This window comes from Numenius arquata, chromosome 2 (assembly GCF_964106895.1).
Source record: "Numenius arquata chromosome 2, bNumArq3.hap1.1, whole genome shotgun sequence".
In the NCBI taxonomy this organism is placed as follows: domain Eukaryota; kingdom Metazoa; phylum Chordata; class Aves; order Charadriiformes; family Scolopacidae; genus Numenius; species Numenius arquata.
Window position 1 is genome coordinate 17,374,429 of NC_133577.1, and position 25,594 is coordinate 17,400,022.

The 25,594-nt window shown below is 35.4% G+C and overlaps 1 protein-coding gene across 9 annotated transcripts in view; it reads left to right on the forward strand.

Annotated features, from left to right (window-relative positions):
- QKI (QKI, KH domain containing RNA binding) overlaps positions 1-25,594 on the forward strand; it is a 166,796-nt gene that overhangs the window by 69,098 nt on the left and 72,104 nt on the right. For 4 of the 9 annotated variants that reach the window (XM_074144454.1, XM_074144453.1, XM_074144452.1 and 1 more), the window contains exon 4: positions 18,632-18,682. The exons of the other annotated variants lie outside the window; for them this stretch is intronic. In XM_074144454.1, the coding sequence (XP_074000555.1) occupies positions 18,632-18,682 (51 nt within the window). The remainder of the gene's footprint in view (positions 1-18,631; positions 18,683-25,594) is intronic. 9 annotated transcript variants of the gene reach the window in all.

Sequence of the window (25,594 nt, forward strand, 5' to 3'; positions counted from 1 at the left end):
ACAGCTTCAAATCTGTTGCACTTTGCTTTGTATTAGATCATTTGAACTGATTTGTGGTTCCTGACCTACAGCTCACTTGTTCCTATGTCACTGTTCAGCTTGCAAGCAGAAATTATGTAAGGTTTCATGAAAGATAGGCTCTCAGCACCAATCTTGATCTTTGACTGGTGCAGAGTTGTCACAGTAAATAGATAATTTCATTTCTTTGGAATCTCCAGTTTTGTTTTGCTTTTTTATGGCAATGCTATAAATGAATTAAAAAAATCATCTTTGGTACCCACACAAAGCTTGAAGAAAAGATGTAGCTGTGTGGTGAAGAAAAATCCTCTAGCTTAGAATCCAAGCCTGTTTAAGAACATACTTGGTGGCTGCTATCAATTTGCTTTCCTAGTGGTTCATTGTAAAACATAAGATGTAATGAAAATAATTTTTGAGCTAGTATTTTTTTTTCAGTAGTGAGTACTTCAGAAAATAGGCTTTTCTATTCCAATTTTAAAACCTTTATTGCATTTGTAACCACTTATTTTGAATGCAGGGGGAGTTGTAAAGATGGATTTTATTATTTTTTATTAAAGAATTGCTGAAGCATGGCTTTTTTTCCTTTTCACCCACAAAACAGAAGTATCTTGAGTTATATCTCTGGTAGTCTGGGAGCGATGACCCTCTGAAGAGATAAGAGTTTACACCTATTAGCTAATAGTATAAAAATGAAAGAAAAGTCATCACAGAAAAAAAAAAATTGCTCTTATCAAGTTACTGATTTAATTACATAATTAAATGCTAAAGGATGACTATTAGAAACTATACTTCAGGAAACTCAAAAGGCAGCAATGTTAAAGGTAACAAACATTATTTCTTGAATTACCCCTGACTGAAGGCTGACTGCTCCTTTTAAGCCTGTTTATGGGGGTTTTGTAGTCCAGATTATCTAGAGTATCATCTTTGAAATCTTACCTGCATATCTCTTTTTTTTTTTTTTTTTTTTTAAAGTAAAAAATGTTCAGTTCACATTGACAATAGTGAAGAATACAGTGTAGGCACAATTAGCTTAGTTATGTTCAGCAATGTGAATTTTACAAGAAGAGAATGTTTCCCTTAAGTTTTACATAAGATTTGACAAATATTTCTTTTTTAAAGTAACTTTATTGCAAAAGTCTTTTCACTTAACAGTCTGAGGAATGCTCTTACTTTCAAGAGCAGAATGATTTTATTTTGAAGGACAGAAAAATTTACGTGCCAGAGGACCTTAGTAATTATTGCAAAGCAATATTAGTCTTTTAGAAAATATTACTGTTGTGCATTGGATGCAATGCAGCTTTTAAATATGTTTATTTCATGCATACCTTTTTCTTTTTTATTGGCTACATACTGAATATAGCCAGTATGTATTGGGTATATTTCCGCATTTGATCAATACAAAGTGCAGCTTTGAGCAGATTTTAACAGTATTAAGACATATTCTCCTATGTAATTTGAAAAATAGCTGAAGCCTTTGACTATGAACAACTTTGATGTCAAAACTTGGTTATATTTCATTTTGTTCTGAGAGCAGTTAAATTGGTAAATGTTTAACTGGTTATTGAGCTAATTAGATATGGAAATAATTGACTTAATGCTATTAAAGAAATATTTTGTTAAAGACGCTGGAAGCTGTAGACTGGAGGAGTGTAATCCAAGCCACGCTAGTAGAAAACAACTCGTGTTATACCTTACTTTCCTTTTGTCTTTCCTGTCAGTTCCCTGTGATCAAAAATCTTTATGACCAAGAGGCAAGAGAATCTAGATAATCTTGAAATTGGAAAAAAGTAGCATGAAGAGTAGTGGAGAAGGGATATATCAAAGGAATCTTGAATCATTGCTTGAACATCTGTGTATAAGCAAGTCTCTATTTTTTAAATTTATATTCTGTGTCTGTTGAATGGTAATTGACTCGTCTTAATCTGTACCGCGGTAGAAAATGTTTTTCTGCAAAATTACTCCTAAGCTTTTGTTAGGTGGGAAGCACAGAGAGCGTTAATTGTGTTGTAAGAAGTTGACTAGGCTACAGCTCACAGCTGTTTGTATCTTGCGTTTGAATAGAAGTTTTGAAAGGCTTGGGGGACAATTCGTACTGAATTGTATGAGGTATTGACAAAATTCCTCAAACATCTATCTAGATTATACTTTGTCTAGCAAAGCAGTGAAAGAAGTGAACGGCTTAAACAATGAAAATCTACTGTAACCTGAAAGTTTTTCCACACTTATTCAGCAGAAAAAGATGAGAGGCAAGTTATTGAACTAGGTGAGACTTTGATTTAGCAGAGTGTGGACATTCTTATGTACAGTCATATGATTTCTTAAAGCTTTAATCTTCTCTTCTAGGGGTGATAGTGCTGAGCATTATCTAATAATACTCAAGTGAGGAATTTGATTCTTGTGAGATTCTACAAACAACAGATGCAGTGATATTTCCCTGTTTTCATGATGTGCTGTGAAGGACAACAAGTGGTTTTGCATACTTTACCACCATTCTTATTTTTCAGCACCACTAAACTCTTTCTGGGTTCTAGATTTTTCTACGCTATAACGTTAACATATTGGGCTGCCCTTCAGTGGATGATTTAATGTTTGGTATATGGCTGGATTATTTGAACTTTCTTAAGAATTAATGTTGAGATTGCTTGCTTACCAGAAAAAAAATGTGTTCAGGATTGTGTTTTGAGTGTGTTTGCTGAGTATCGTGAAACTGTGCTTGGATTTCTGTGTGGTAAAGACTGTATTTAGTTTGAGGCTCACGGGTATTGCCCTGTCCTGCGTGAAGATTGAATCTACTTAGATGTGGGAATGGAGGCAGAACCTGTTGATTCAGGGAGGAAAGCAGCATGCCTGTGTGTTTTCTGAGTAGGTATCAGTTCTTGGCAGCTCTTGGTTCTCCATATTTTTTGGAGGGGCTGCCTGCGGGCAGAACACAAGTTGCTTTCCTGGATATGGTTCCTTAGGGTCAGATTTAGCAATTTTATTGAGACTGATAGGAAGGCTCTTTTGCACGGAGCAAAAGAGTAAGCACAAAATAGGACACCACTATTGCTGAAACTAAATACTTAAATTACTAATTGAACATTTAGAAGATAGAGATATTTGACTTTCTGGTACTTTATTGTTTTCCAGATAGCAACAAGTAATCTGTAGTGTTTCATTGCAGCAAGATACTGGATTCCTTTTCAAGTTGGAAAAGTCTACTGTATGATAACAATCACAAATTGTAATTCCTAAAATGTCTGAGTGGTTTGCCATTTAAACTTGGTTTTAGATGGTGACAGTTTTCCACTTTTCTCAGATCTGCTGGGTTTGTGTTAGCCTTTCTTTGTCTTGCCTAGACTTGGATTAAAATGGATGTTATTAATCACAGGTTATCCTTTTGCTAGGTATGCCTACAGTACAATATGCTAAGGATATGAATGAAATTCAAGTAGCTGTGTAGATGTTAATGAGTATGCAGTGGGAAGGTATCCTACTTTACAGTTTATCTAGCTATAGTTGCAAGGTTTTATTGTTGGTTTTACACTTTTCAGATAGAGAGGAATTTATTAACAGACAGCTGCACGTTTTTATTAGCCTTTTCTGAGAATAATTAGCTTCTGTCTGCTAATTATTCACATTTTTCACATATTTTTGAGCAGTAAATGGGGAATGTTTTGATGAACGTAGAACTCACTGAAGTGCATGCACACTGTGAATATATCTTTAACAAAAAAAGTGTTTAAAACTCATTACAGCTCAGTTTGACGTATGTGTTGAGCACCTGCATGGAAGGATGAAAACTTACTCAAATGTTTGTTACGGCCAGGTACACAAATCTAGTTTTCTGTTAAGAAAACTTCTTGCTCTTACAGTAGTAGAACACTTAACTTAGCAATGGCCAGTACTGAACTTGCTTGGAGATTGTTTAACTTAATAGAATCTGGCATTCTGTGTAAATTATCAGATTTGATTTTTAAGTGCCACAAACTCTCAATGGAGCACACACAACATGGTATTTGTGCTTGGTTGACAAATTTGTTAATGTGAGTAGTTCTTGATTGTAATTGGGCTCATAAATCAATTCAGTACTATATTTCTACAAGACAACGAAAATCTTGTCCTCTAACCTTAGTAGGCTGAAGTGAAAAAAATACTGTGTTGAAAGTAAAATCTGCAAAACAGTGACTTCATTCAAGGCAATAGCTTGTGTGTGCTTGACAGAATGGAAAAACTGGCAGCTGAAATAACAGGAAGACTCTGGCTGTAAGAAAACAATGGGAATATCAAATTCTTGATTGGTTTCATTAGAAGATATTATAGAATTATGTAGGAAACTTGATGAGAATGGTTTGGAGACCGTACAGGGAGGAGGTGTCTAGTTAGTACAAAAATGTCATGAATTTGCCACAGAGTTGCTGGGAAGAACCAGGGTATTTTCATGTGTGAAGAACTAATATTTCTGGGGAATGAGCATATGCACATTAGCATAGAGAACAACCCAAAATAATTTCTGGACCAGCTATATTTTCATAGCAAGAGTTATGGGAGATTTTTTCTTCTTGAGACTTTGTAGGATCATGAATATTTTTTTTCCTTTTGGTCCTCTGTCACGGACTTCTCCCTTACTTCATAAGTTATATGAATTTTCCTTGCTTTGACACATGGTTCCTCTTAGTTCTCTAAGGAGATCTTCTCTGGCTATCTTTTTCCATCTTGGTCCTTGCTGATCTCCTTCTGAATGGTCAAGTGCTTTATAAATCATTATAATAAAAGGAGGATTAACATTTGCTTCATTTATCCTCTAAAAATATGACAAGGTGCTGTGAAAGTGCATTAAACTTGTTTTGTTTTGTGGTAACACTTTGTATTTGCATGAAGGTAGCAGATGATATGAACACTGGAGTTAAAACAGTATTGCAACTGGGGGACTTGAGTAATTCAAGCAAGGAAGATAAGGCATAAGAAAATCAATGACAGACTTCCTGTGCCACTAATTAATTAACAGTTAAAATCATTTAACATGGAGAAGACCATCTGAAGGGGAAGAAAAAATTCCAACAGCAAAAATACAATTAAAAAATATTTCCTAAGAGTCAGGGTGGTTGGTGAATTTGCATTATTTACTTGCCTCAAAGTTACTGGAATGTGAACTCTGAATGTAGTAGCTTTTGAAGGGATGTGGAGAGCATGAAGAGGTACGGAGAGTAGATACTGATGTTGCCCTTAGACTTGAGTAGGTAATTTGTAGATGTGACGTGAGGAATGAGTAAAAACTAAAGATTAAGATTACTTGGTATCTCAACTAGAATTCTTGAGATCCATTTTGATTCCTGACAGAAGTAAAACAGGCAATGCAATTATGAACCATGCTGTCCTGGCTTTTATGCATCATTTTGCAAGTATGCTGGTAGTTTTTTTTCCATGCGCAACTGGAAGGAATTTTTCTTCAAAAGCAAAGAACAGCCTGTTACTTGAATGCCTTCATCTGGAATTTGACCAATGAGTGCAATATAACCTAAGTGTTTGATATAATACTTATTATGTAAATTATGACAATAAATTTTTCTGTGGTTCGTAAGTCTGGTGCAGGTGTTACTTTTTTCCCCCGATCTTTCTCTACTATTCTGACCATGTGTCGTGGCACACGGTTGGTAGGACTGTTTCCAGTGAGAATAGCAGTTCATGGAGGCAAAAAGGAATTGGATGTTCTGATGGGAGGTTGTTTAATTATTTGGAGGCTTTTTGAAATTACTTTCTTTGAGTGTTGGTATTGTGGTGGTTTTCTTTGTTAGATTTTTTTTTTTTTCTTTTAACACTGTTGATAGCAATTTATCTTAAGAAAACTTCTTCCCAGCTTGATACCCACCAAAATCAGACCTGACTGTTATGAATGAAAAGCTAAAAACTGGTCTTTCTATTCTCCTGTCCTCTCTTGATACAGTCTAAGTGTTGCACATGTATTGTCTCTGCAGTCTGGTGTTCTGGGAACCGTTCCCAAAATCATGTCCAAAGCATGGATGTGGTCTCCTGGTTTTCAGTATTTTTTCCTCTTCCAGCTCCCAGGTTTCTCCATGTCAAAATGCTGGTTTTCTATGCATAGGATCTGTAAACTGTGGATGGCAGATCCTGACTTTTGGGCCTAGATAAACTTGTTTTTTTTTTTTTTTTTTTTCCTTTGTAAGTGTGATTATGTACCTTAATTTATTGGTCCTTAGAGTTCCTGCTGTGGTGGTACTTGGAAGTGTAAGGAAAGAAGTGCTGACAGTACCTGGTCCATTCTGTGTTTGCTGCAGCAATTCCATGTTTGTCTTGAATAAGGAAGAAACATTTTTTTGAAAGATTGGATGCTCTAGCACATTAATGCCAACTCTGTCACTATTTGTATACAGTTTGGAGTATTTTTATAAATGGTTATCTGGAATGTTTAGGCCTGCAGCCGTACAGAAGCGATTAATGCTTCCCTGGCAATCAGATGTTGCCGAATGGAATGCCAAACCACATTTAGCCAACTGTCTGAATCTACCTGAAGTACCTGAATGATTTCATTGATCCACTTGATGGATTTATTTGGGAGCCACTTAAGATACAGTACTATTGTTTTCAAATGTCCCAGATATTTACAACCATAGGTATTCAAGGGAATTTAATTTTTAGGTTGCTGAGGGTCTTGGGGGGGTGTTTTGTTTTAAATAGCTTGCTGAACTTACAAAACATGCTGTAATTTGGAATTTGAAGAACTAAAAGCTAGTAGCTGACAAAGAAATTTAAGATTTAGAATGAATTTTTATAGAGAAAAGTATAGGTTTTATGTTGATAATATATATTGTATTCACTCTCCATAGTCAGTAAGAGACCTTCAAACGACCAGGCAGTCTTTGAGGTGGCTTTGAAATAATCATTTATGTTTCAAGTTGACAACACTGGAATTGAAAGTTCACTAAAATTTTGACTGACAAAAAGACCTAAAACTTAAATCTGTTAACTCACACTCATAACAGCATTAATCAGAAAAGATCTCAAGGTGAGCTGTGTTACAAGCCAAAATAAAGTGATAAATTTTATATTTATTAATGCAGTTTGAAATATTGAAACTAATCTGGAAATTAGTCAATATGTGGTGAGGAGACAAGGGTGTTGCAAATGCCAAATTTCTTTTTTGCAGCATGACTAGTGGAATTTTTCAGTATCCAGCCTTTTAAATAAAATGTTCAATTTATCTTGAAATGCACCTCTTTCGAATAGTTATTTTGGTAGTAAAATTAACCTCACCTTAAACAAACCCCACTTCTCCATTTCTAAGAAAAATTAGATATTTTGGATTTGCCACATCTTCTATATAAACCTGAAGAAACAAATGTTTTGAAGAGAAAACCACATTTCCTATTGATTCTATGTTTCATTTCTTTTAAGGGAGTCTGATTTTATTTGGTTACTGCAGGCTTCAGGCTTGTTATTTGAGATCTAATTGAATACGTTTCCTGACTTATAGTAGAAGAATCTACCAGGTAGAATAAAGTGTAATGGTTTAAAATTAATCATATTTGGCTTATTACTTGTGATCCTCTTAAACCCACTTTCAGTTGGCTGGTTTTGCAAGTTGGAGTATTAAATATAGTACATTTGACTAGATAATGTTGTACCACCAACCTTGCCAGACGCAGAAACTGGCAAGAATCTGGCACTTTGAGTATGCTTTTCAGATCCCGGCCTTTCACAGTAGTAGATACAGGATTTTTCCAGTGTCTTCCTTGGAGAACCACATAATAGATGTGAGGGAGTGTTTGCAGGGGAGGGAATATTTGGGTTCCCCTGTCAGCAGTATCATTCTTTACCTCAGGTTGTAGTGGATAGGAGTTCAAATACGCGGGTTCCATTTCCTGCTCAAACAGTTGTTTATAGTGACCCTTAGGGAAGAAGCAACAGAAGGAATATAAACATTGCATGGGCAACAGCAGCAAGCTGACAGGCAATGAGTTTTGCCTTACTGGCTGGTTAAATAAAGGCTCCTTTATTGCAAGAGGAGGGAAAGATAAAATCAAGTTGAACATTTCAAGGAAAAAAAAATGAAGCAAATTTGAAGACCCTCAAAATGTCAAATAATTTGTCACACACATCATCTGTTGGCTCATAAATGTCAGTTCTTGTATAAAGCCTTTCCAGCTTTTTGTTGGATCTGAGTTTCTAGAACATTTCAAGGCCTACAGCTGGGCTTCAGAGTTAAACTGATTTTTTTCAGGATTTTAAAGAGACCTCTGAATCGGGCATCTCCTGTAATTTTTGCTGCTCTCCTGACCTTGAAAACATGCTCCTGCAAGACATCTTGAAAGGTGGTTGGCAATCATGGAATCAACTAGGAAAGCATTTTATTTACTTCAGTTACTTGGCTTGAAAGCTAAGCCTCAGGAAAGAACTGTTTCAGCTTCCTTTGTTAGTGTGCATTTCCTCACAGCTGAGTCACTGAAAACACAGGCTTGCTTTTAGGGAATCTTTTTTCCTCTCCCGTTAGCTGTGATTTTGTGATCACTTAGAGAAACAACTGACCAACCCCCGCCCCCGTCCCATTTTGTTCCTGCTTCTTTAGAGTTTTGCAAGAGCAAGCTTTCAAACTGTCAATATTACCATTACCATAGTTGTGGGTATCAATATTTTATCCACTAGTCCATCTAATATTGCAGTAGTTCTGCTTTTCTTGGGTCTTCAGAGCTGCCGCCAAACATCCTTTCCCACCGTTTTAACCTGTGATCAGTGGATCTCTGAAACAGTGGGCTGCTTCTAAAAGCCTCTTGAAATGTGTCACAAAGAACCAAGCTCATATATATGATCTAGGTGCATGAAATTGTAAGCCTGCACTTCTAATAGAACATGTCGGTGGGCCCTCAAAAAAGGCGGGGGGTGTGTGTGTGCTATTCTTGCCGAAATTATTCTAGCCACGTGGTTTCATAGTGACTTTCTTTACATGAGCATATTTTCAATATACAATGAAAAAATTATTGATACTCAATAATTTTACATTTTTAGCTGTGAAATTTATTACCAACTCAATATCATTAAATATAGAAACTAATGAGTTTTTGTTAATTTGAAGATGCAGTGAATGTAGGTATTGATAATAACAGTAGTGGGAAAAGTGCCCAAAGAATACGGTACTTACTTCCAACTTAGTTAACCACTATCATGTATATATTAAATTAATTGTAATATCATTTTCGTTCCCTGATGAGCTGTGTTCTGGATAATGTGCACTCCTATATTTGCTTCTAAAACCCAGATAAATGCAATCTGTTGGAATGTTTTTAAGACAATACCTATTTAATGAATAGCTTGTGTGTACAGGAGAAAAGAATAAGCTTGATTGCTTACAATCTGACATTTGGAAAAGCATTTTTTTAGATCTCTTGTATTTGCATATATAATTGCTATGTAATCAAAACTAAGTGAACTGTAGCTACTTGAAACCAAAAAATGAAAGGCAATCATCTTTACAGGGGGAAATATCCCACTCATGCAAGCCTGTCTGAATATTAGAATTATATTCTTCTTGTGTTTAATTATAGGTGTCTGACTGAGCAGTAAATTTATGCCTGTGTATTAAAGGAGTGAATGTGACCCTGAAACATCAGCTTTCCTTTGTTGAAGCAAAGCATTGGCATTGAGAGAACTTAACAGTGTTGTGTATTTTGGTGATAAGGGATTGTGCCAGAATAGCTGTTAATTACCTGCTTTGTTTGATATGGAAAGTAGTGGTTCCGCACTTTTCTTCCCACCAGTGACAGTACTCAATTAAAACTTGTATTAAACAGTGATAATGCCCTCGTTTATCTGGTGGGGAAGACGTGAGGTGAAGAAAATTAACAGGAGTTTTTCAGCTGTTTGGAGGCGGCTTTGTTTTTTTCCATGAATCTAGTGACAGTAAAAAAAAAAAAAAAAATCTGAGTTTTGTCTTTTTGGTGTGTGGTGGGGTTTTGTATGGGGTTTTTTTGTTCTTTTCGTTTTGGGTTTTTTATTCTTTATGACTCTTAAATCTTGCACTTCACTAATAGTGGTTACAGTAGAAGTTAAAAAAATCCTGTAATGAGGAAGTTATAAATTCGGAAGACAATTGCCCTATCCTGTTCCATGTATTTCTTCTGTGTGAAGAGTTTGTTGCAAGGGTCCTTATTTCACTGTTTTTTGAAATTTTGTTGCGTTGCTCGCATGTCAGAAAAAGAGGTGGTTTAAAAATTAAATTTATTGCCTGAGCTTTTCTATTCCAAATATTTGAAGCATGTTTTCTGCTGTAATTGGTTTTCTAAGATTCTGTTAATACTTGTTATTTTATAAAGAAATGTCCTCAGATCTGATTTTGCAAAATTTTGTTACCAGCTTAAGATTTTCCCCTTAGATTTGTAAGTATGTGACAAAACTGAATGGAGTATTTTGCATGGGAGCCCCTCAGTCTGAGGTTGGATTCTCTAACTAGCAACTCTTTTTTGCATATCTACACAGAAATAACAAGGCGGGGAGTAAGGCAAGGAGGTTAAGGTAGAATGAAGTCTTGATAATCTGTGTGGATCTTTGTTTCCTTCAGGTAGCGATGCTGAAGAATATTCTAAAATTGAAAATGTACAAAATACATCAGTAGACAATATGAAAGGGTATAGAATTGCTACTGTAGCACTTAAATGCTTTTTATTTCGTTCATCCAAAGAAATTAAGGTTTGGTTGCTTTACTTAAGAAGTTTGGAAGGTCTGTGTTCAACAAGCTTGAACAGCTTTATTCTGGAGTGAAAGCTAAATGTTTGATGCTAGACTAATTTGGCCAAAAACGTGAACCAGTAAGTGAAAAGGAGTAATTACTGTAACAGCTTTAAAGCATGTACATGGAATTCTTTTGAACATCTCAGTGGATATGGCAATGCATGGTTATTCAACTAGAACTTCAGAGCTTCAACTGTTAGGTGAATAGAGGTCACATGCAGAAAGTAAGATTGCTTGCCTGCATTAATTAGGCACAATTAATAGTTTGCTTAGAAGGCATGTTGCACATACTGAATGGTTAGCAGTACTGACTAGTCTTAGATATAACCTTAGAATTAAACAAAAAAAAACAACCCCAAAACATCGCAGATAAAACAGTACCTTAAAAGGCTTTGTAAGGTGTGGAAAACTTGAAAGATACTCTTTTTTTTTGTTGAAAACCTAAACAGAGTGTCATTGTTAAAGAGCAGAAAGCTAGCTTTTATTTGGTGGTAGAACTTTGTAATCTCACAGGACACAAGAAAACTGCAGTGAAAAGTTTAAAAAAAAAAAAGTTTTAATTGCATGAATCTATCATGGTTTACGGAAAGAAAACTGTAGAAAGCCTTGCTTAGATGTGATCTCGTAAATGTCATGTTTTTGAAGCAGTCTGCTTTTGAAGTAAATGCTTTTCAGGGCATATTAAGTGACATATTTCATGAAATTATTTAATTGCATATAATTAGCAGTACATTTTCATGTAACTATTGATTACATTTCCTTTAGATAATTCATAAAGTCAATAAATGTAAACTTGTTCCTACTGACCACACTATTCCCCTTTCATACAAAGTAAACAGTCATAAGCGTTAAATAAAAATTTGATAAGTTGTTTTATGATCTGGCATTTTGAAGTAGAATGATCTCTGTTTCTTTAACTGTTCTCTAATTTTCTTTCTTCTTCACTGTAAGAAAAAAAAGTGGATTGTGAATTTGAGATGCATTTAGATTAGCAGAATTATTTCATGGCATAGCAGTGCTGCAATTCAGTATTAGTATAACTTTGTTAGCTCATCCATGTATGATTAGGTTCTGCAGTGATTAGATAGCTTCCTATGGTCAGACATGTCCATTGAATAGTCATTTCACTTTATAGGTGAGTGTTGCAACCCACACTGTCCAATCACAGATAGTTTTTCTAATATCAAAGCTAGTTTGTTGAGACTTCCTTAAACTATCGTGTATTTAGTATAAAATTCCAACTTCAGATGAAGTTGAGGACTGTGTTCTTCTGGAACAAAGTCTTAAATATCCATAGTGTATGTTTTATTCTCTGTAAAGCAAAGATAATGAGCCTGTCAGATTTTTCTGTTTAAATTAAATTGGTCTGATTAGACGTGACTTTGGTCTCTTGAAAATAATTTACTAACATTTTTTGAGCATTTTATTTATTATACATTTATATTTTTGAGGAACTATTTAATTTGTTTTCTTTTGGAGAATTTCGTATTTCCATATACAAAATTTAAAAATAATTTTGTGATACTCAGGCTTGAATCGGTATTACTCTTCTTGTTACATAAGCTCTACATGCAGATCTCTTCGCAGAGTGGAAAATTTCTGTGTTGAAATTACTTGTAGTGTTAAAATGTGGAAAGATAAAGGAACTTTTTCTCCTTTAGCAATTGCCTTTCCTAGACCCTTTTTGCATGAGCAGGCTTTCCCTTACGTTCTTTACTATTCTTCTAGGACCTGCAGTCACTTTTGGGGGGAATTTATATCTGATTGTGCCCTAGAGTGAGGTTCTTAAGTCTAAGACTGAATGGAAATACTCTTTTCTGGTCTAACTTTCTTTTTTTTTTTTCTCATTTGAAAAATGCCAGCTGGAATGAACAAATCAGGTAATTTTCTGCACTGACCCCATCGACAATTTTTCCTGAATTTCATTTTTAAGTTGGACAAAAGTGTTAAGTCATACGCTCGTTTAAATACCAAAAGCTTACTGTCTTGATAACCTTTGGAAAAAGCCCTCAAATTTCTTCTATCAAGAAGCTGTAGGATATGAAAAATATAGAAGCTGAGAGTTGACTTTCAGGTCTCCAAACAGTCCTCCAGAAGACTCTGTTTGTTAAGCATCCTGGTTACAAGGTTTGCATAACACGTGTGGAAAATTCAGACCCCTTATCTCCTCCCATAATGTGAGTTGATGGTACTTGTCATTTGAAATATATATATGTGCTAAACATGCTTTTGTCTCTCTGATGAAAGTGTGTCATAAAACTTGTTTTTATTGTGGAAATACACAATGAATCATAATTTCCAGCAGGCTCAGACCCTGCCTGTGTAGGATAAGCAACTAAGACACTGAAAATGCGAACAATGTTTTATTTATGGTTGGGACCTATAGAGCATGTCTCACATTTGTACTTCTACCTTTTAGCTACATAACAATATATGTCTGTACATCTGGTATTTGAAGTATTCTCTCTACTGAGGTTCTTCTGAGCACAACTACACTAGATTTTGAAGTAGCTAGTGGTGATATTGATGTTATTTATCCCCTCTCTCCCTTTTCTTAGCCATTTGGACAGTTGAGAGGAGAATGTGGTTCTCTAAGGGGTAAAAATTCAAAAACTACAGTGAATGAAAGTAAGGAGAATTTACCATGTAGCCCTTGGAATGTCTGTGCCTCAAAGCTAAGAATTTTTTTTTTAAATCAGATTTTGAGTGATTCAGAATTCTCTTCAAGAAAATGTGAAGAATACATCTAGAAACAAACTTGTAATTTTATGTATTAGCAGAGTCAAGTTACAATGACCTTGGATACGCTCTAAACTAATCTGTAATGATTACTGTCAGAACAATTCTTTTTCTGTTGAAAAGTAATGGCCTATGATATATTGGAAGCCAGATTAGATCATCCTGACTATTCCTTCTGGTCAAAGTCTCTGAAATTGGAAAAAAATGACTAGGAGTTAAACTTAAGTATAAAAAGAGAGGTAACAGTAAGATGTAGTGAATAAAATTTCAATATAGTATACTGGAACATTTAATTTTATAAATTTTATAAGTTTTTTAAAAATCACCAAAACTTTCATTCTCCCTATATAGATATTTATATATAGTGTGTGTGTACACTGCTGAAGTAGTAGCAATTCTACAGTCGGGTTGAATTTAAGGTTTTTTCCCACGTATCCAGCTTTGTGCATCATGGACTTCATACATATATTCCTATATGCTAAAATGAAAATAGTTTATTGGTGAGGATCAAGCTCAAATTTTCAGGCTCCGGTATGGTTTGGCTACATGTAATCTTGGGGTACTCAGATTTTAACTGTGTAGGGTGTTCTTTTTTTTTGTATATAAAGAACTACTGCTTTGGTCAGACTGTGAATAGAGCACTATAGTGGCCAATGCTTCATCCTGAATTCAAGAAGAGTATTTGGGAACAAGTTTTAATGATTAGAGTACTCAGCATTTGTTGTGTGTCTTGTTACTGGCCTTAATGTAGCTTAGAAAAACTTCTTAGTTTAGAAAGGCTTAGCAGGTTTTTTTTCAGATTTGTTTGTTTTAAGAAAAGTAGTAAAGTCTGTTCACTTGTGTGACAAATTTGAGACTGTCCTCAAGGATTTTTAAAGAGAAAAAAGAAAATGAGGCATGATCTCACTAATAGGCAACAGGACATGGAATTCTGCAGCAAGTTTGATGAGATAGACAAGATCAGGCCTGAGAGATCAGGAGGAAACTGAGCACAAGTCTCCACAAAATAGTGACAAAAGTAGCAGAAGGTGGTTTTTTTTCCTACACTTACTCATAAATGCTGATTTATCTGTGATTTTTACAAATACATTTTCTATGATGATAAACAGCTTCCTGACTTCTGCAACTGAGAAGAGTAATTTTCATATGTATCAAACCAGATATTTTACCATTTCTTAGCTAACAGGGCTGTGTATGGTTGTCTACAGACCACCAAAAAAAAATAATTCCCATACAGAAGAGAAACATTTGAAATCCACAAATGAAAAGCTCAGTATGGAGCTGTATACTAGTTATTTCTGTGTCTGGAGTTTCAGATGTTACATGCTTATTCAGAGTTAATTCAGCTGCTCTTTGGACTCTCAGTGAATATATACAATGCAAACTATTTCTTAGCTTAATTCTTTATTTTCTTAGTGCCCATACTTATGTATGTGTATTAGGAAAAACTGTTTGCATGATGATGGTTTTGAATCTTGTGTGTGGCATTTTTATGTACTATTTGATTATCAGATTTAAGAGTTTATTTGTTGGTATCTTCAGAGTAAGGAATTGGAATAACACCTCCTGCCCAAGATGGGGCAGTGTTTTAAAACTCTAATAGGTAAGTTATCCTTCATGATGTATTATGTTAGAGAGAGCTGTTAAAACAGTTTATATAAATTTAAGTGTCCAAATAAAAAGATTTCATGCTTCATTTCTAGACACCTCATGTCTCAAAGATGACAGCTTTTTTTTTTTTTTTAAAGTGCTCTGGTTTAACTGTGTATTTCATCCTGTTGATCTCTTTTAACTTCTTTAGAGAAGACAAGCTATGCCTACTTTTTACTTTGCATGCACTGCAACTGCAATGTATCCCTTTCTTGCCTTGTGGAGCTTGAGTGCTGGTGTGTTGAATAGTTGTATATTGGTCTACTAAGTCACTAGTCGCTAAAATTTTATTGCAGGTGGATTCAGACTTTATTTATCCCCATTACAAGAATGTGACATTCTGCTTACAAAAATGGGATACATCTTACTAACCCTACCCACAGGGTGAGGGTTATGGGTGAAACAGCGAAGTTATGAAGGTTATACTGATTATGCTTGGCTGATTATAACTTGAACTGAAAATTTGTTTTTACTCTTTTTTTTTTTTCCACTCTTGTTGAGTATTACTGCAGTTTGTTAAATAGTTAAAATATACTTTACTAACAGGAAAAAAAATCCTATCAGCAACTTTTGCTGGTAGTTTTTTCTGACTTTTCTGAGCACTTTTTATTGACGGTGCCTTTTCCTGTGAGATCGTTGGTTTTTCAGCAAGAACATTTAATATATGGTCTAGGCATTGTATGTAAATTACAGCACAAGGTAATTTCTTTCAGATTACTGTATGTTACTGTGGAGAATAGCATTGAAACTGGTAGTTGGGATATTTTGATTTAATTCTCAGTTCTTTTCAAAAGTCTTGTGGTCACTTCTTTTCCGTAACATTTAAATGGGATTTAATGCTTTGTACGAAAAACCTACATAGGTAGGAGATAAGTGGTGGCATGGGTAGGATATGTTCCATAGTAAAAAGGGTATTAAAAAGGTTTAAAAAAAGCTAAGACATGTTTGTGTCATTGGTATGTTTGGTAGTCTTAAAGTTAATTTGACACAATATAAATACACTTTTGTTTAAGTGGGTGGTATAATGGGTATTGAAATAACCACAGATGTCCTTAAATCAGAATTTAATTCAAAGGGTCTTTACTTACATTTTTGTCAAATTATGCAAGATTGAAGAGGCTCGCACACTCTTGAGCAGAGTAATGCCTGAGCTCTGTAAGTTAATCATATTAGTAGTCCTCAAAGGACAAAATCTTCTTGCTATCACAAATTATTGAAGGTTTTCTGTAAGTGGTATGGCACTATGTTTGGATTGATCTAATGGTCAAGTTCCCCTTAAAAGCCTTAGGACATCTGTTCCTACTGTTTCGTCTGTATCTTCAGGAGTCAATTGAGTTTGGGATTTTCTCAAATTGTCCTCTGTACGATTGTCTGAGCAGCAGGGGCAGCTCAGGGGAAATAGCAGTCAGGACCACTATTTTCCATGATAGCTGGTTGTTAAATAAACTTAACCTGCAGAGTTAAACTTCACCTTCATATTCCACGGTATGAGATACATGAGTGTCTGCATTAAAATGGTTTTAACTCCTAATTTGTTATTTCACCATTTATTTCCCCCGGTAAAGTAAGAAGTTTTGATGAAAAGGACTGTTGTTCAACAGAAAGGAGAAAACAGTGTAACTTCGTGAATTTTTTCTTTATAGATTTTAAACAATCTTGTGTATGATCCTGGAATCTTGATTTTCTTAATTTTGATTTATTTTCTAATACATTATTCTCAATATTTTAAAGAAAGATGAAATTTTTCTGTGTTTTTTTTTTTTTAATTCCAATATCTGCCTATAGTTCGTCTGTAGAAGGAAAAAAAAAAAAAACTATCAAACACCCCGCCACCCAAACAATCAAACCCCAACCCCCAAAAAAACCCAAAACAACAAAAACCCAAATCAAAATAACCCACCTTTGAATTACAGAATTGGAGTATTTAACTCAGAGCTAGTACTGTTTGAATTGGTGCGTGCTGCATGTTGCAACTGGAGAAGTAATATTATATTTGTTGGCAATACAGAGAGCGCTAAGTTGGGGAATAGATCCAGGGTAAAGTTGCCCAGGTCTTTGGCCTACTCTTATGCAGAATTCACATTATCTAAGTTGCTTAAGCCAGTGCTGACCCTGAAAGAAGTACTTATTAACTGTGCCTTGTGTCACCAGGTGTTCCTATCTGAGTATATCAAGATAAAATACTCTTTTTGTCAGAGAAGGGTGTTGAGGCTGTCTAATGCTCGTTTAGCATTTCATCAAGATCACATTCCATGTATGTAATATGATCCATGAGGAACTTTAGCCTGTTCACTTATTTGACTTAACTTAAAACATTGACTACAACCCTGTACTGGTTGAGCATAGTTTATCTGTGATACATAATTTTAAGATAAAATAACTTCTCATAATAGTGTTTTAAGTATGTACTTTAATGTACTTTGGATATGTTTTTCTTATTTTTAGGCATCTTGCTTTTGTTTTTTTTTGATAATAACATGTTTTTCATAAGCAGCATTTTTAACTTCCCTATTTACCAAAAAAATTGGGTTTTAGTCTTTCACATATAGCAATTACGTAGTTAAAGTGTGAGCGGAAGGAATACGGAAGGGGCTTTAAACCATTTTTTGAATGGATTACATGGTACCACCCCATCTTAACTTAAAATTAATGAGCTATTACAATTGCCCCAACAATAACACATATTATTTAAAATAAACTGTTCCTCTCTGCTCATAAGCTGTCCTCTTTGCTCATTTGCATCTGATATGAATTTGACTTTTTTTTTTTTTTAATTGGCCTCATGCTATCAGATGAGTTGTTTTAGGAAAACCATTGCAGCAGCTTTTACATTCTGATAACTGCATCACTATAGTGTACATTCAAACCATCTTAGAGGCATGTTAGTAGTGGAAGAGAAAGTCATGTTTGTCTCCCTTTTACAGCTAGCCAGCTCATGGTTTTTTCACTCTTTCTCATTTGCAAAGAACTTCTAAAAATTGCTTTTCTACTTACTTTGCTATTTTGAAACATAAAGAGTCCCTGAAAAGGCCTTGAGCTTTTTTTCCAATTGCTTTTTATCTTAAAATTTTAAAATACAGCCTCAATCAAAATTCTAATTGATGTTTTATCTTTTTTTTTTTTATGTGTAATGTTAATTTTCAAAACTGTGTGCAAATCACCAGTAGTGGTAGTGCAGGAATACTTAACTCTGGAAAGTGATTTTGTGTTATTCATTATTCAAATGAAGGAGAACTTAAAGGAGGTGGGGGTAAGGGGAAGAAAACTGACTTTTTTTTTCTTTTTTCTGTGACTTAGATTCTGTTGATTCTTGCATTGTTTTCCCTTAACTAGGTTGTCTTATATTATGGATCCTTGGGATTTCAATCCCAAGTGTAAACAAGAAGGAAAAAATTGTGTCCATCACAGGATAAAAGAAAAACCCTAATTCCAACTCTTCATGCCTCTCTTAAACATCTTAAAGAAGCAAAATAGGGCACAAGCCCAATTTTTTTTTGCTTTTCAGGTCTCCTTTAAGAGCAGAGACAACCATGATCCAGCAGTTTTGGAGGTAGAGGCAAGTAAATGTTTTACTTCTTGTAAACATTCCAATAAGTTTTTGCAAATCACAAATTTGCAAAATACAGTTAAGCTTTTATTGCTTATTTACAGGCTTCACATTAGTTACACCCTGTTGCAATACCTAATTGGTGTAAAATATACAAGTTTAACATTAGTGAGGTTTTTGTGATAATAGTTGTTGAAGTTTTTTCTTTTGAACCTATCTTCAAAATGGAAATAGTGTTGAGTGGTTCATCATAGTGATTTTCTTTTTAAAATTAAAAAAAGAAGTAGCTAATATTTGCTACCTCCAGCTGCTGGTGTTCAAATCAGCTCTTTGTCATGCTCACTAAGGACAGTTCAACAACTTTTTATGTACTGGGTCTAAACCTGTAATTATTTCTATGCTGGGGACATTTCTGAGCGCTCGTGTTGAGTTTCTCCTGAAGGTATCACTTGTATTCTTGAATTGGTATTTTTACTCTTTTCTGAAGGCTGTATTGGAGATACAGGAAGGAACTATCCATCTGTATTGCTGAAGGCTTAAAAATCATCAGCCTCTCAGTGCTGCTACTCATTAGGAAATTTGACTCCTTCAGGTACCTCAGGCTGCAGTTCCAGGGCTGCTCTTAAGACGATTTAAGTCAACGCTCGCTGTTCAGGTACCAGTTGCACAGCCATGGCTAGGTACACTTTCTCCCTTCCTTGTGACAGTTACTGGTGACATAAATTACTATGCCGACCTGCTTCAGTGCTAAGCCAGCTGGAAACTAAAGCTGGAAACTTCCTGTTGCTTTTGAGAACTGTTAACTGGATCGCAAGCACTTCAGTATGTCAGGGTGGGACTGGCAGCACCAATTTAGACTAGCTTAAACTGTTGTGAGACTCCATGTTTTAAGCAAAGTGTGGTAATTGTTCTGGAATTAGCTGACCTGGATGACCATGTCTTCCTGATATGCTGTGGAGATGATTCTTTTTACATCTTCAGATGATAAATGCACAGTCCCCAACATGTTTTTTAGACACAAAATATGGAGCATGCAGGCTTGAAATAGCTGTTCTCTCTAGCACTAATGAACTTTTTGCTGTGTTTAATCTTAAGGATGCAGACATTTGAAACAGACCAGAATTTTTTGACTGTGATTGATACTAGATGGGTGCTAACCGAGAACTAGGAACAGTACACTTGGGTTTTAATTCTTTGAAATACCAGAGCTGTTTTTTGAGAGGGGCTGAATTGTTCAGTGGTTTTGGCGTCCTTTTCCCGTTTGAAAGTAGTAAGGTTTATTTTTGTGACACATCTGGATGATAAGTCGTAATACAGTGCAAAGATTGAAATGTAATAGCAAATACTACAATTGTAACATGGAGAATATTGATGACAAGTAGCGTGCTGACATTGTTAATTCTTACCACGTTTCTTTGAATGCTTTGTAAGGAACATTCTTCAAACTTACTCACTTAGGAAACGACTTTTTGAGGGTTTTTTTGACTTTCCTTTTCCTGATCATTAATAAAAAGAGACAATTTGCATTGCTTCATAACAATGTAGAAATACATGTATTTGAGACAGTTTTGCTCAACTTTTCTTTAGGGAGGTGAGGGGAAATGTGCCATTCCATGTTAGAGGGTTACAATGGGGACAGGAAAGAAGCTAGATTTTGGTGAACTAATGTGACAGTAGTTCAGTGGGATAAAAAATTTTGCTAGTTAATAAGATGTGCTGACCCAAATTAATACCTGTGCCAGTTTGAGAAAGGATGCTGTTGAAAAAGCAGAACTTGCAATTTTGCATAATTAAATAAATCTCTATTTTTCACATTGCAGTGACTTGCAATGGAGCTGTGATAATTTGGTTAATTGTAGGTTTTATTCAGTTTGTGCACTCAGTTTTACTCAAAATCTTGCAAATGAAAATGTCACCAGATTCACTGTTTGATGAGATTATGAGATTTTTTTTTTAAAGAAAAAACCATTCCTTTGATGAATGTTTTTGTACGTTTTACCAAAATTTGTGGGATTCAAAAAGTTCATGTGAAACTGGATGTCTTTTTGGAAGGATGATGTTGTCTCCTAAACAGCAGCTGTAGAACTGCTAATTGATTGGGATCTTTAAAGTTGCATATTTAGATATTCTCTCCTAAGACCAGTATACATGTATGAAATGTAAGTATTGTGATATTTGGCTTTGAATTAAAATTACTAATAGCTTTCACTTTCTTCTGTGTTTATGTAATCATCAAGGGGTTTATTACATTTTATTTTCAAGTTTATAAAGCAGTCAGAAATAGTTTTTCATAATTACTCCTTTAAAGAAATGTTATTTCAACAATTTAACTTAAAATTACTTTTTCCTATTAAATATTTTCATAAGGTTTTTATTTTAAATATGTTGCATACATACTGTATAAGGAACTGATGGTAGTGTATAGTATTTTAAATGAACTGAAAAATTCATAGTTTTCAGCTCGTTAAGTCTAGAAAGTGAATAAAGAATTCCAAACCCCGACCTTGAGGATAGATTCAGTGAAGGACCAGAGAGCTGTCTGTGAAAGCCACCAGAGAGTACTGATGGGTTGCAATGTTCTTATTCCTGTGAATCATTATAGTACTGCTGAAGGGAACTACCCACTGGCTTACTGATGTTTTGGGGTTTTTTAATCACTGGATTGATGTCACCGTAGAGGTAAGGGGGGGGATGCTGATCCTGAAGATCCATCATCTCTATACAGTAGGAAAGGCTTCCCTAATATATTATCAGTGGCATTCTCAAGAGCCATTTATTATCATTACCAAGCTGACACTCAGCTATACAGTCTTTAGCTGGCATGACGTTTTAATCTAGCGTTGAGAACACATGCCACATGCTGGATACCCCTCATTCTGCAGTCGTTACAGTCAATGGAGTTGTTGCATGAAATTGGTCATAAGGAAGGTTTGGAACAGTGGGTCACACTTTGAGTTATCTAGGTGGTGACTTGGGTGTGTCAAATCCCATATAATTGTAGCAAGGATTTGAGGCAACCGCTGCAATAAAACAATGTAATTGCAGACTGTGGGCAATGCTCCAGTCATAAATGCATGGAAAGTTTGTGTGCTGAGATAATTTGAGGCAGTAGTTTTGAATTCTTTCAAGAGCTCAACTTCAGTTCATTAGCTAGTATTTATTGTCAGTTCTGTATTCACTGACAAATTTAGGGAGTTTTCTGTATTCTTTATAACAAAATTTTGTTTTATTTTTAAAGTAGAAGTCACTTTTATTTAATTTGCACTAGTATCTTGCCTGTTGCTTTCTGTTTGTCTTGAACTGTTGTCTGGGTTATTTCTTTACAAATAAATTTGTAATTGTTGCAACTTAAAGAGAACTATTTCAGGAGGAGGGAGTAAAATTATTAAAACCCCAAAATAAAAAAATATCCTTGTGTAATCACCATAAGATTAAATTATTGTCGTTTTAGAGTAAACTAGTGGTGTTTCAATAGCTGAGCGAGAAAAGAAGAGAATGGAGATAAAACATAAGGCTAGACTGTTATTAAATGTGTTAAAATCTGACAGTCTTTAAAGTAGTGCTATATAAAATGCTATAGAAATGCTATATTGTTTATTCCACTCAGTACTGTACTACTGCTTGTGGGTCACCGTTGAAAAAAAAGTTGATTTAATCATGGACAACAACATACTACACTATTATTTATGCAGGGCTTAAAGTATTACCATAGTATGAATCCAAAGTAGACAACACAAAGTTCACATAGCCCATTCCTCCAAACAACAATAAAATAAAATAAATAAAAAAACAGGAAGGGAAAACCAAACAACAAATGCCCTCAGAAAACCTGTATGGATGGAGACTCAACCTGCATAAAAACATTGCAATTAACTGGTGAGCCTTCTAGCTATGGAGCAAATCAGTTAGTATATGGATTAGAGTGACCCTGAAATTTACCTCTTCGGTTGTTTCCAACTGGTGAAGAACCTCTTACCCTGTCTGGACAGCACAGTATATTTAGTGACATGCTGTGAATTTATGCCACTTGTAACTTAATGTCTGTTTAATGACAATATTCTGTGGAAAATGAGTTTGGTACATTAGCCAATGAATTTGGCTATTGATCTTCTCCAAAAGACTCACGGACTGTAGAGGGGGCCACTATTTAGAGCAGAGCAAGCCACCGTCTTAAGTAGTGGGATAAGAACCGTGGGCAATCATCTGCTTAACAGTACCAACTCACTAAGATAAAGCCCTTCTGTAATAGAGTTTCACGAGGCCTGCTGACTGCAGAATTAACTTTGAGCTTCATTTCTGGTCTCATTACTCTCTAATCCAAAATGCAAGGCATCCTTCTAATGCTTCTGTTAAGTCTGAAAATTCCAGAACTTAGAACTGTGGGAGAAATCACTGTGTAAAGAAATGAGAGAGCGAATAACTGAGTGATATATTAATTATATAATTCGTTAGTGGAAAGCTCTCCTAAGCTATTACAAAAGCTTTTTTTAAAAAAAAAGAAAAACGCCATATGTAATAGGGCAGTATTAGTGCTGCTGTGTGATGAGCAGGGAAACAGGGCCACTGAAACCTAGCTGGTTTTCTGGGAAATTACACATTTTTAAGAGTGTTGAGATTACAAATTCAAATTAAAAGATACTAGAAGTAAGGTTGCTAATTACAACCTTTTTATATAAATGAACTTTTTCTTGGAGTTAATCACTGTGCTGTAACAGACTAGGTTTTTTTTCTTTACCACACTCTTATTTAAATAAATGGGCCGTAGTGCGTTCATTTCTCAGGTAAGCAACTGAGGTATAACATCTGAAGTGGAAAATGTTGATTGCTTTGCACACCTAACTTGAGGAGAGTGAAAACTGAGTTTTCAGAATACTTAACTTTCAAATAGCAATTTATGTATCGTAGTGAAATTACATTTGACATAAACGGCACTGCTAAGTGCCCAACATGCCTGCAGAGTGGCAAGTCAGGCAGTCGGAGCGTGGGGCTCCCGTGCCCTCACCCCCCCGAGTGGTTGGGAGGGATGGGGCTGGCGGTGCAGCCCGCTGAAGGTGTGACTGGCAGCTGGCAGCTTCCCACAAAGGGATATGCCTGTGCCCTCCTTTGTGCTCAGTCTGCTACTTGTGGGATGTGTCACCCAGCCAGTTCAGCTTGCTAAACAAGCAAAACCTAATCTGACAGCAGTGGTTTTGCTGCTGTCTTAAACTGGCTCTAGAAGCGCCCAGTGAGAGCTGTTGCTGCTGCAAAGAAGAGAAAAGGAAAAAGGAACGGGGCCACTTGTTTTGGTGGGAGTGAGCAGTCAGCACCATTTCAGCTCCGTTGTTGAACTGAAGTCTACAGAAGAAACACTTCTATACAAGAAAACGCCAGATAGTTCTGACTTGTGATTTGGGAGAGTTTCTTTCTCTGAGGTGACATGGAAGATTGGTTTTCTAATTATAAGCACAGACATTGTGTCTAAAGCTGGCAATATTCATTTAAGCAACCACTTACAAAAAAGTTTGCTTTATGTTTAGTGCTATGTTTTCTTGTTGGCATAAGAGGTGATTTGAATCTCATTATTCAGGATAGCATTTAGCTGCCTAGGCATTTGAATCTTCTTGCCGTCCCTGCAGTCCTACAGGAAGCAGGAGTGATTCAGACACCTTCCCTTCATTATGCATCTTTGAGGAAATCTTCAAGGCAGATTCATCCCAAGGATGGAAATAAGAAAGGGGAAATAAGAAAAATATTAGGTATAATCATATAAATGCTGATACCCTGTTTTTCATTAAGGTCAGGACTCCACAAAGCTTATGCATGAGATCTGTTGTAACATTCATTTTTCCTACCACCTCTGGTTTTTGCCGTCTGACTGTGCGTGGTCTTGTCAAAACTCACAGTTATCGCTAACTTACACATTTATCCAGAACAGAAAGAGCCATTCCCAAGCAGTGTATTTCCATACAGACTTTGAGCTAAAGCTCTGGTATTGCAACCATGTCAGCCTGGCCTTGGCAGCAAGAACAGCTTTGTGTCTCTGTGCACAGCCTTTTTCCTGCATTTTGCTGCGTTCTTGTAGCCCAGCAGTAAAGTGCTATTGGCAAAGTGTCACTGTTTAAAGTATTAAAGTTACTCGCCTTCCTCTACCCTTTCCCCTCCCCAACCTGCCTCTAAACAAATCTAAAAAAAACCAAAGGTGATTAATGTTTATTTTCTCTCTACTAATTTTTTAAACTTCACTGAGCAAAAAACAGTTTCTGTATAGCTCGGGAAGTTATTTGAAGCTTAACTGCTACCTAGGTATGTTTGGTTTGAGTCATGAGTCTTTTATTTTTGTTGCTTTGACAAATAGTAAAAACCTAAAGATCACAGTGTCCTAAAATAAAGCTAACAACATATTACTATAAAAATATACATTTTTTTACAAGTAATCTGATTTTAAAGAAACAGTAGTAACTACATATTCTTAAACAAAGATCATTCACCTTTGTTGTGCATATGAGGAGAACTATGAACATGTTCTTTTTTACTTTAGTTGGTTTGGGGGGAAGGAATAGGGAAGAGTTTTCCTTTTGATTTTCTTAAATTTAGCTGGCAGTTCTGTGCAGACTTAGAACTGTGTCTGAAACTCGTCTGTTACATTGCAGGTTAAGAGGTGGTACTTTTCAATTTTCTTGGCACGCTGAGGTTATGTTAACATGCTCAATCTGAGTTCCTGTTAAAAATGTTCTGTAGTGACATCTTCTTATAGTTTTGTGCAAAGATCTGGAGTGAGTGAAATTTTTTCTTACTAAGTGTTAAGCAGTTTCTGAAAAGACGTTAAGGAGGTTAGTAATCACACGTTACCGTAAATGTTAACAGCATGAGAAAATGGGGAGGAGTAGTTCTGTCTTCTTTTAAAAGCTTACAATTATTTTGTAACTTAAAAAAAAGTGATGG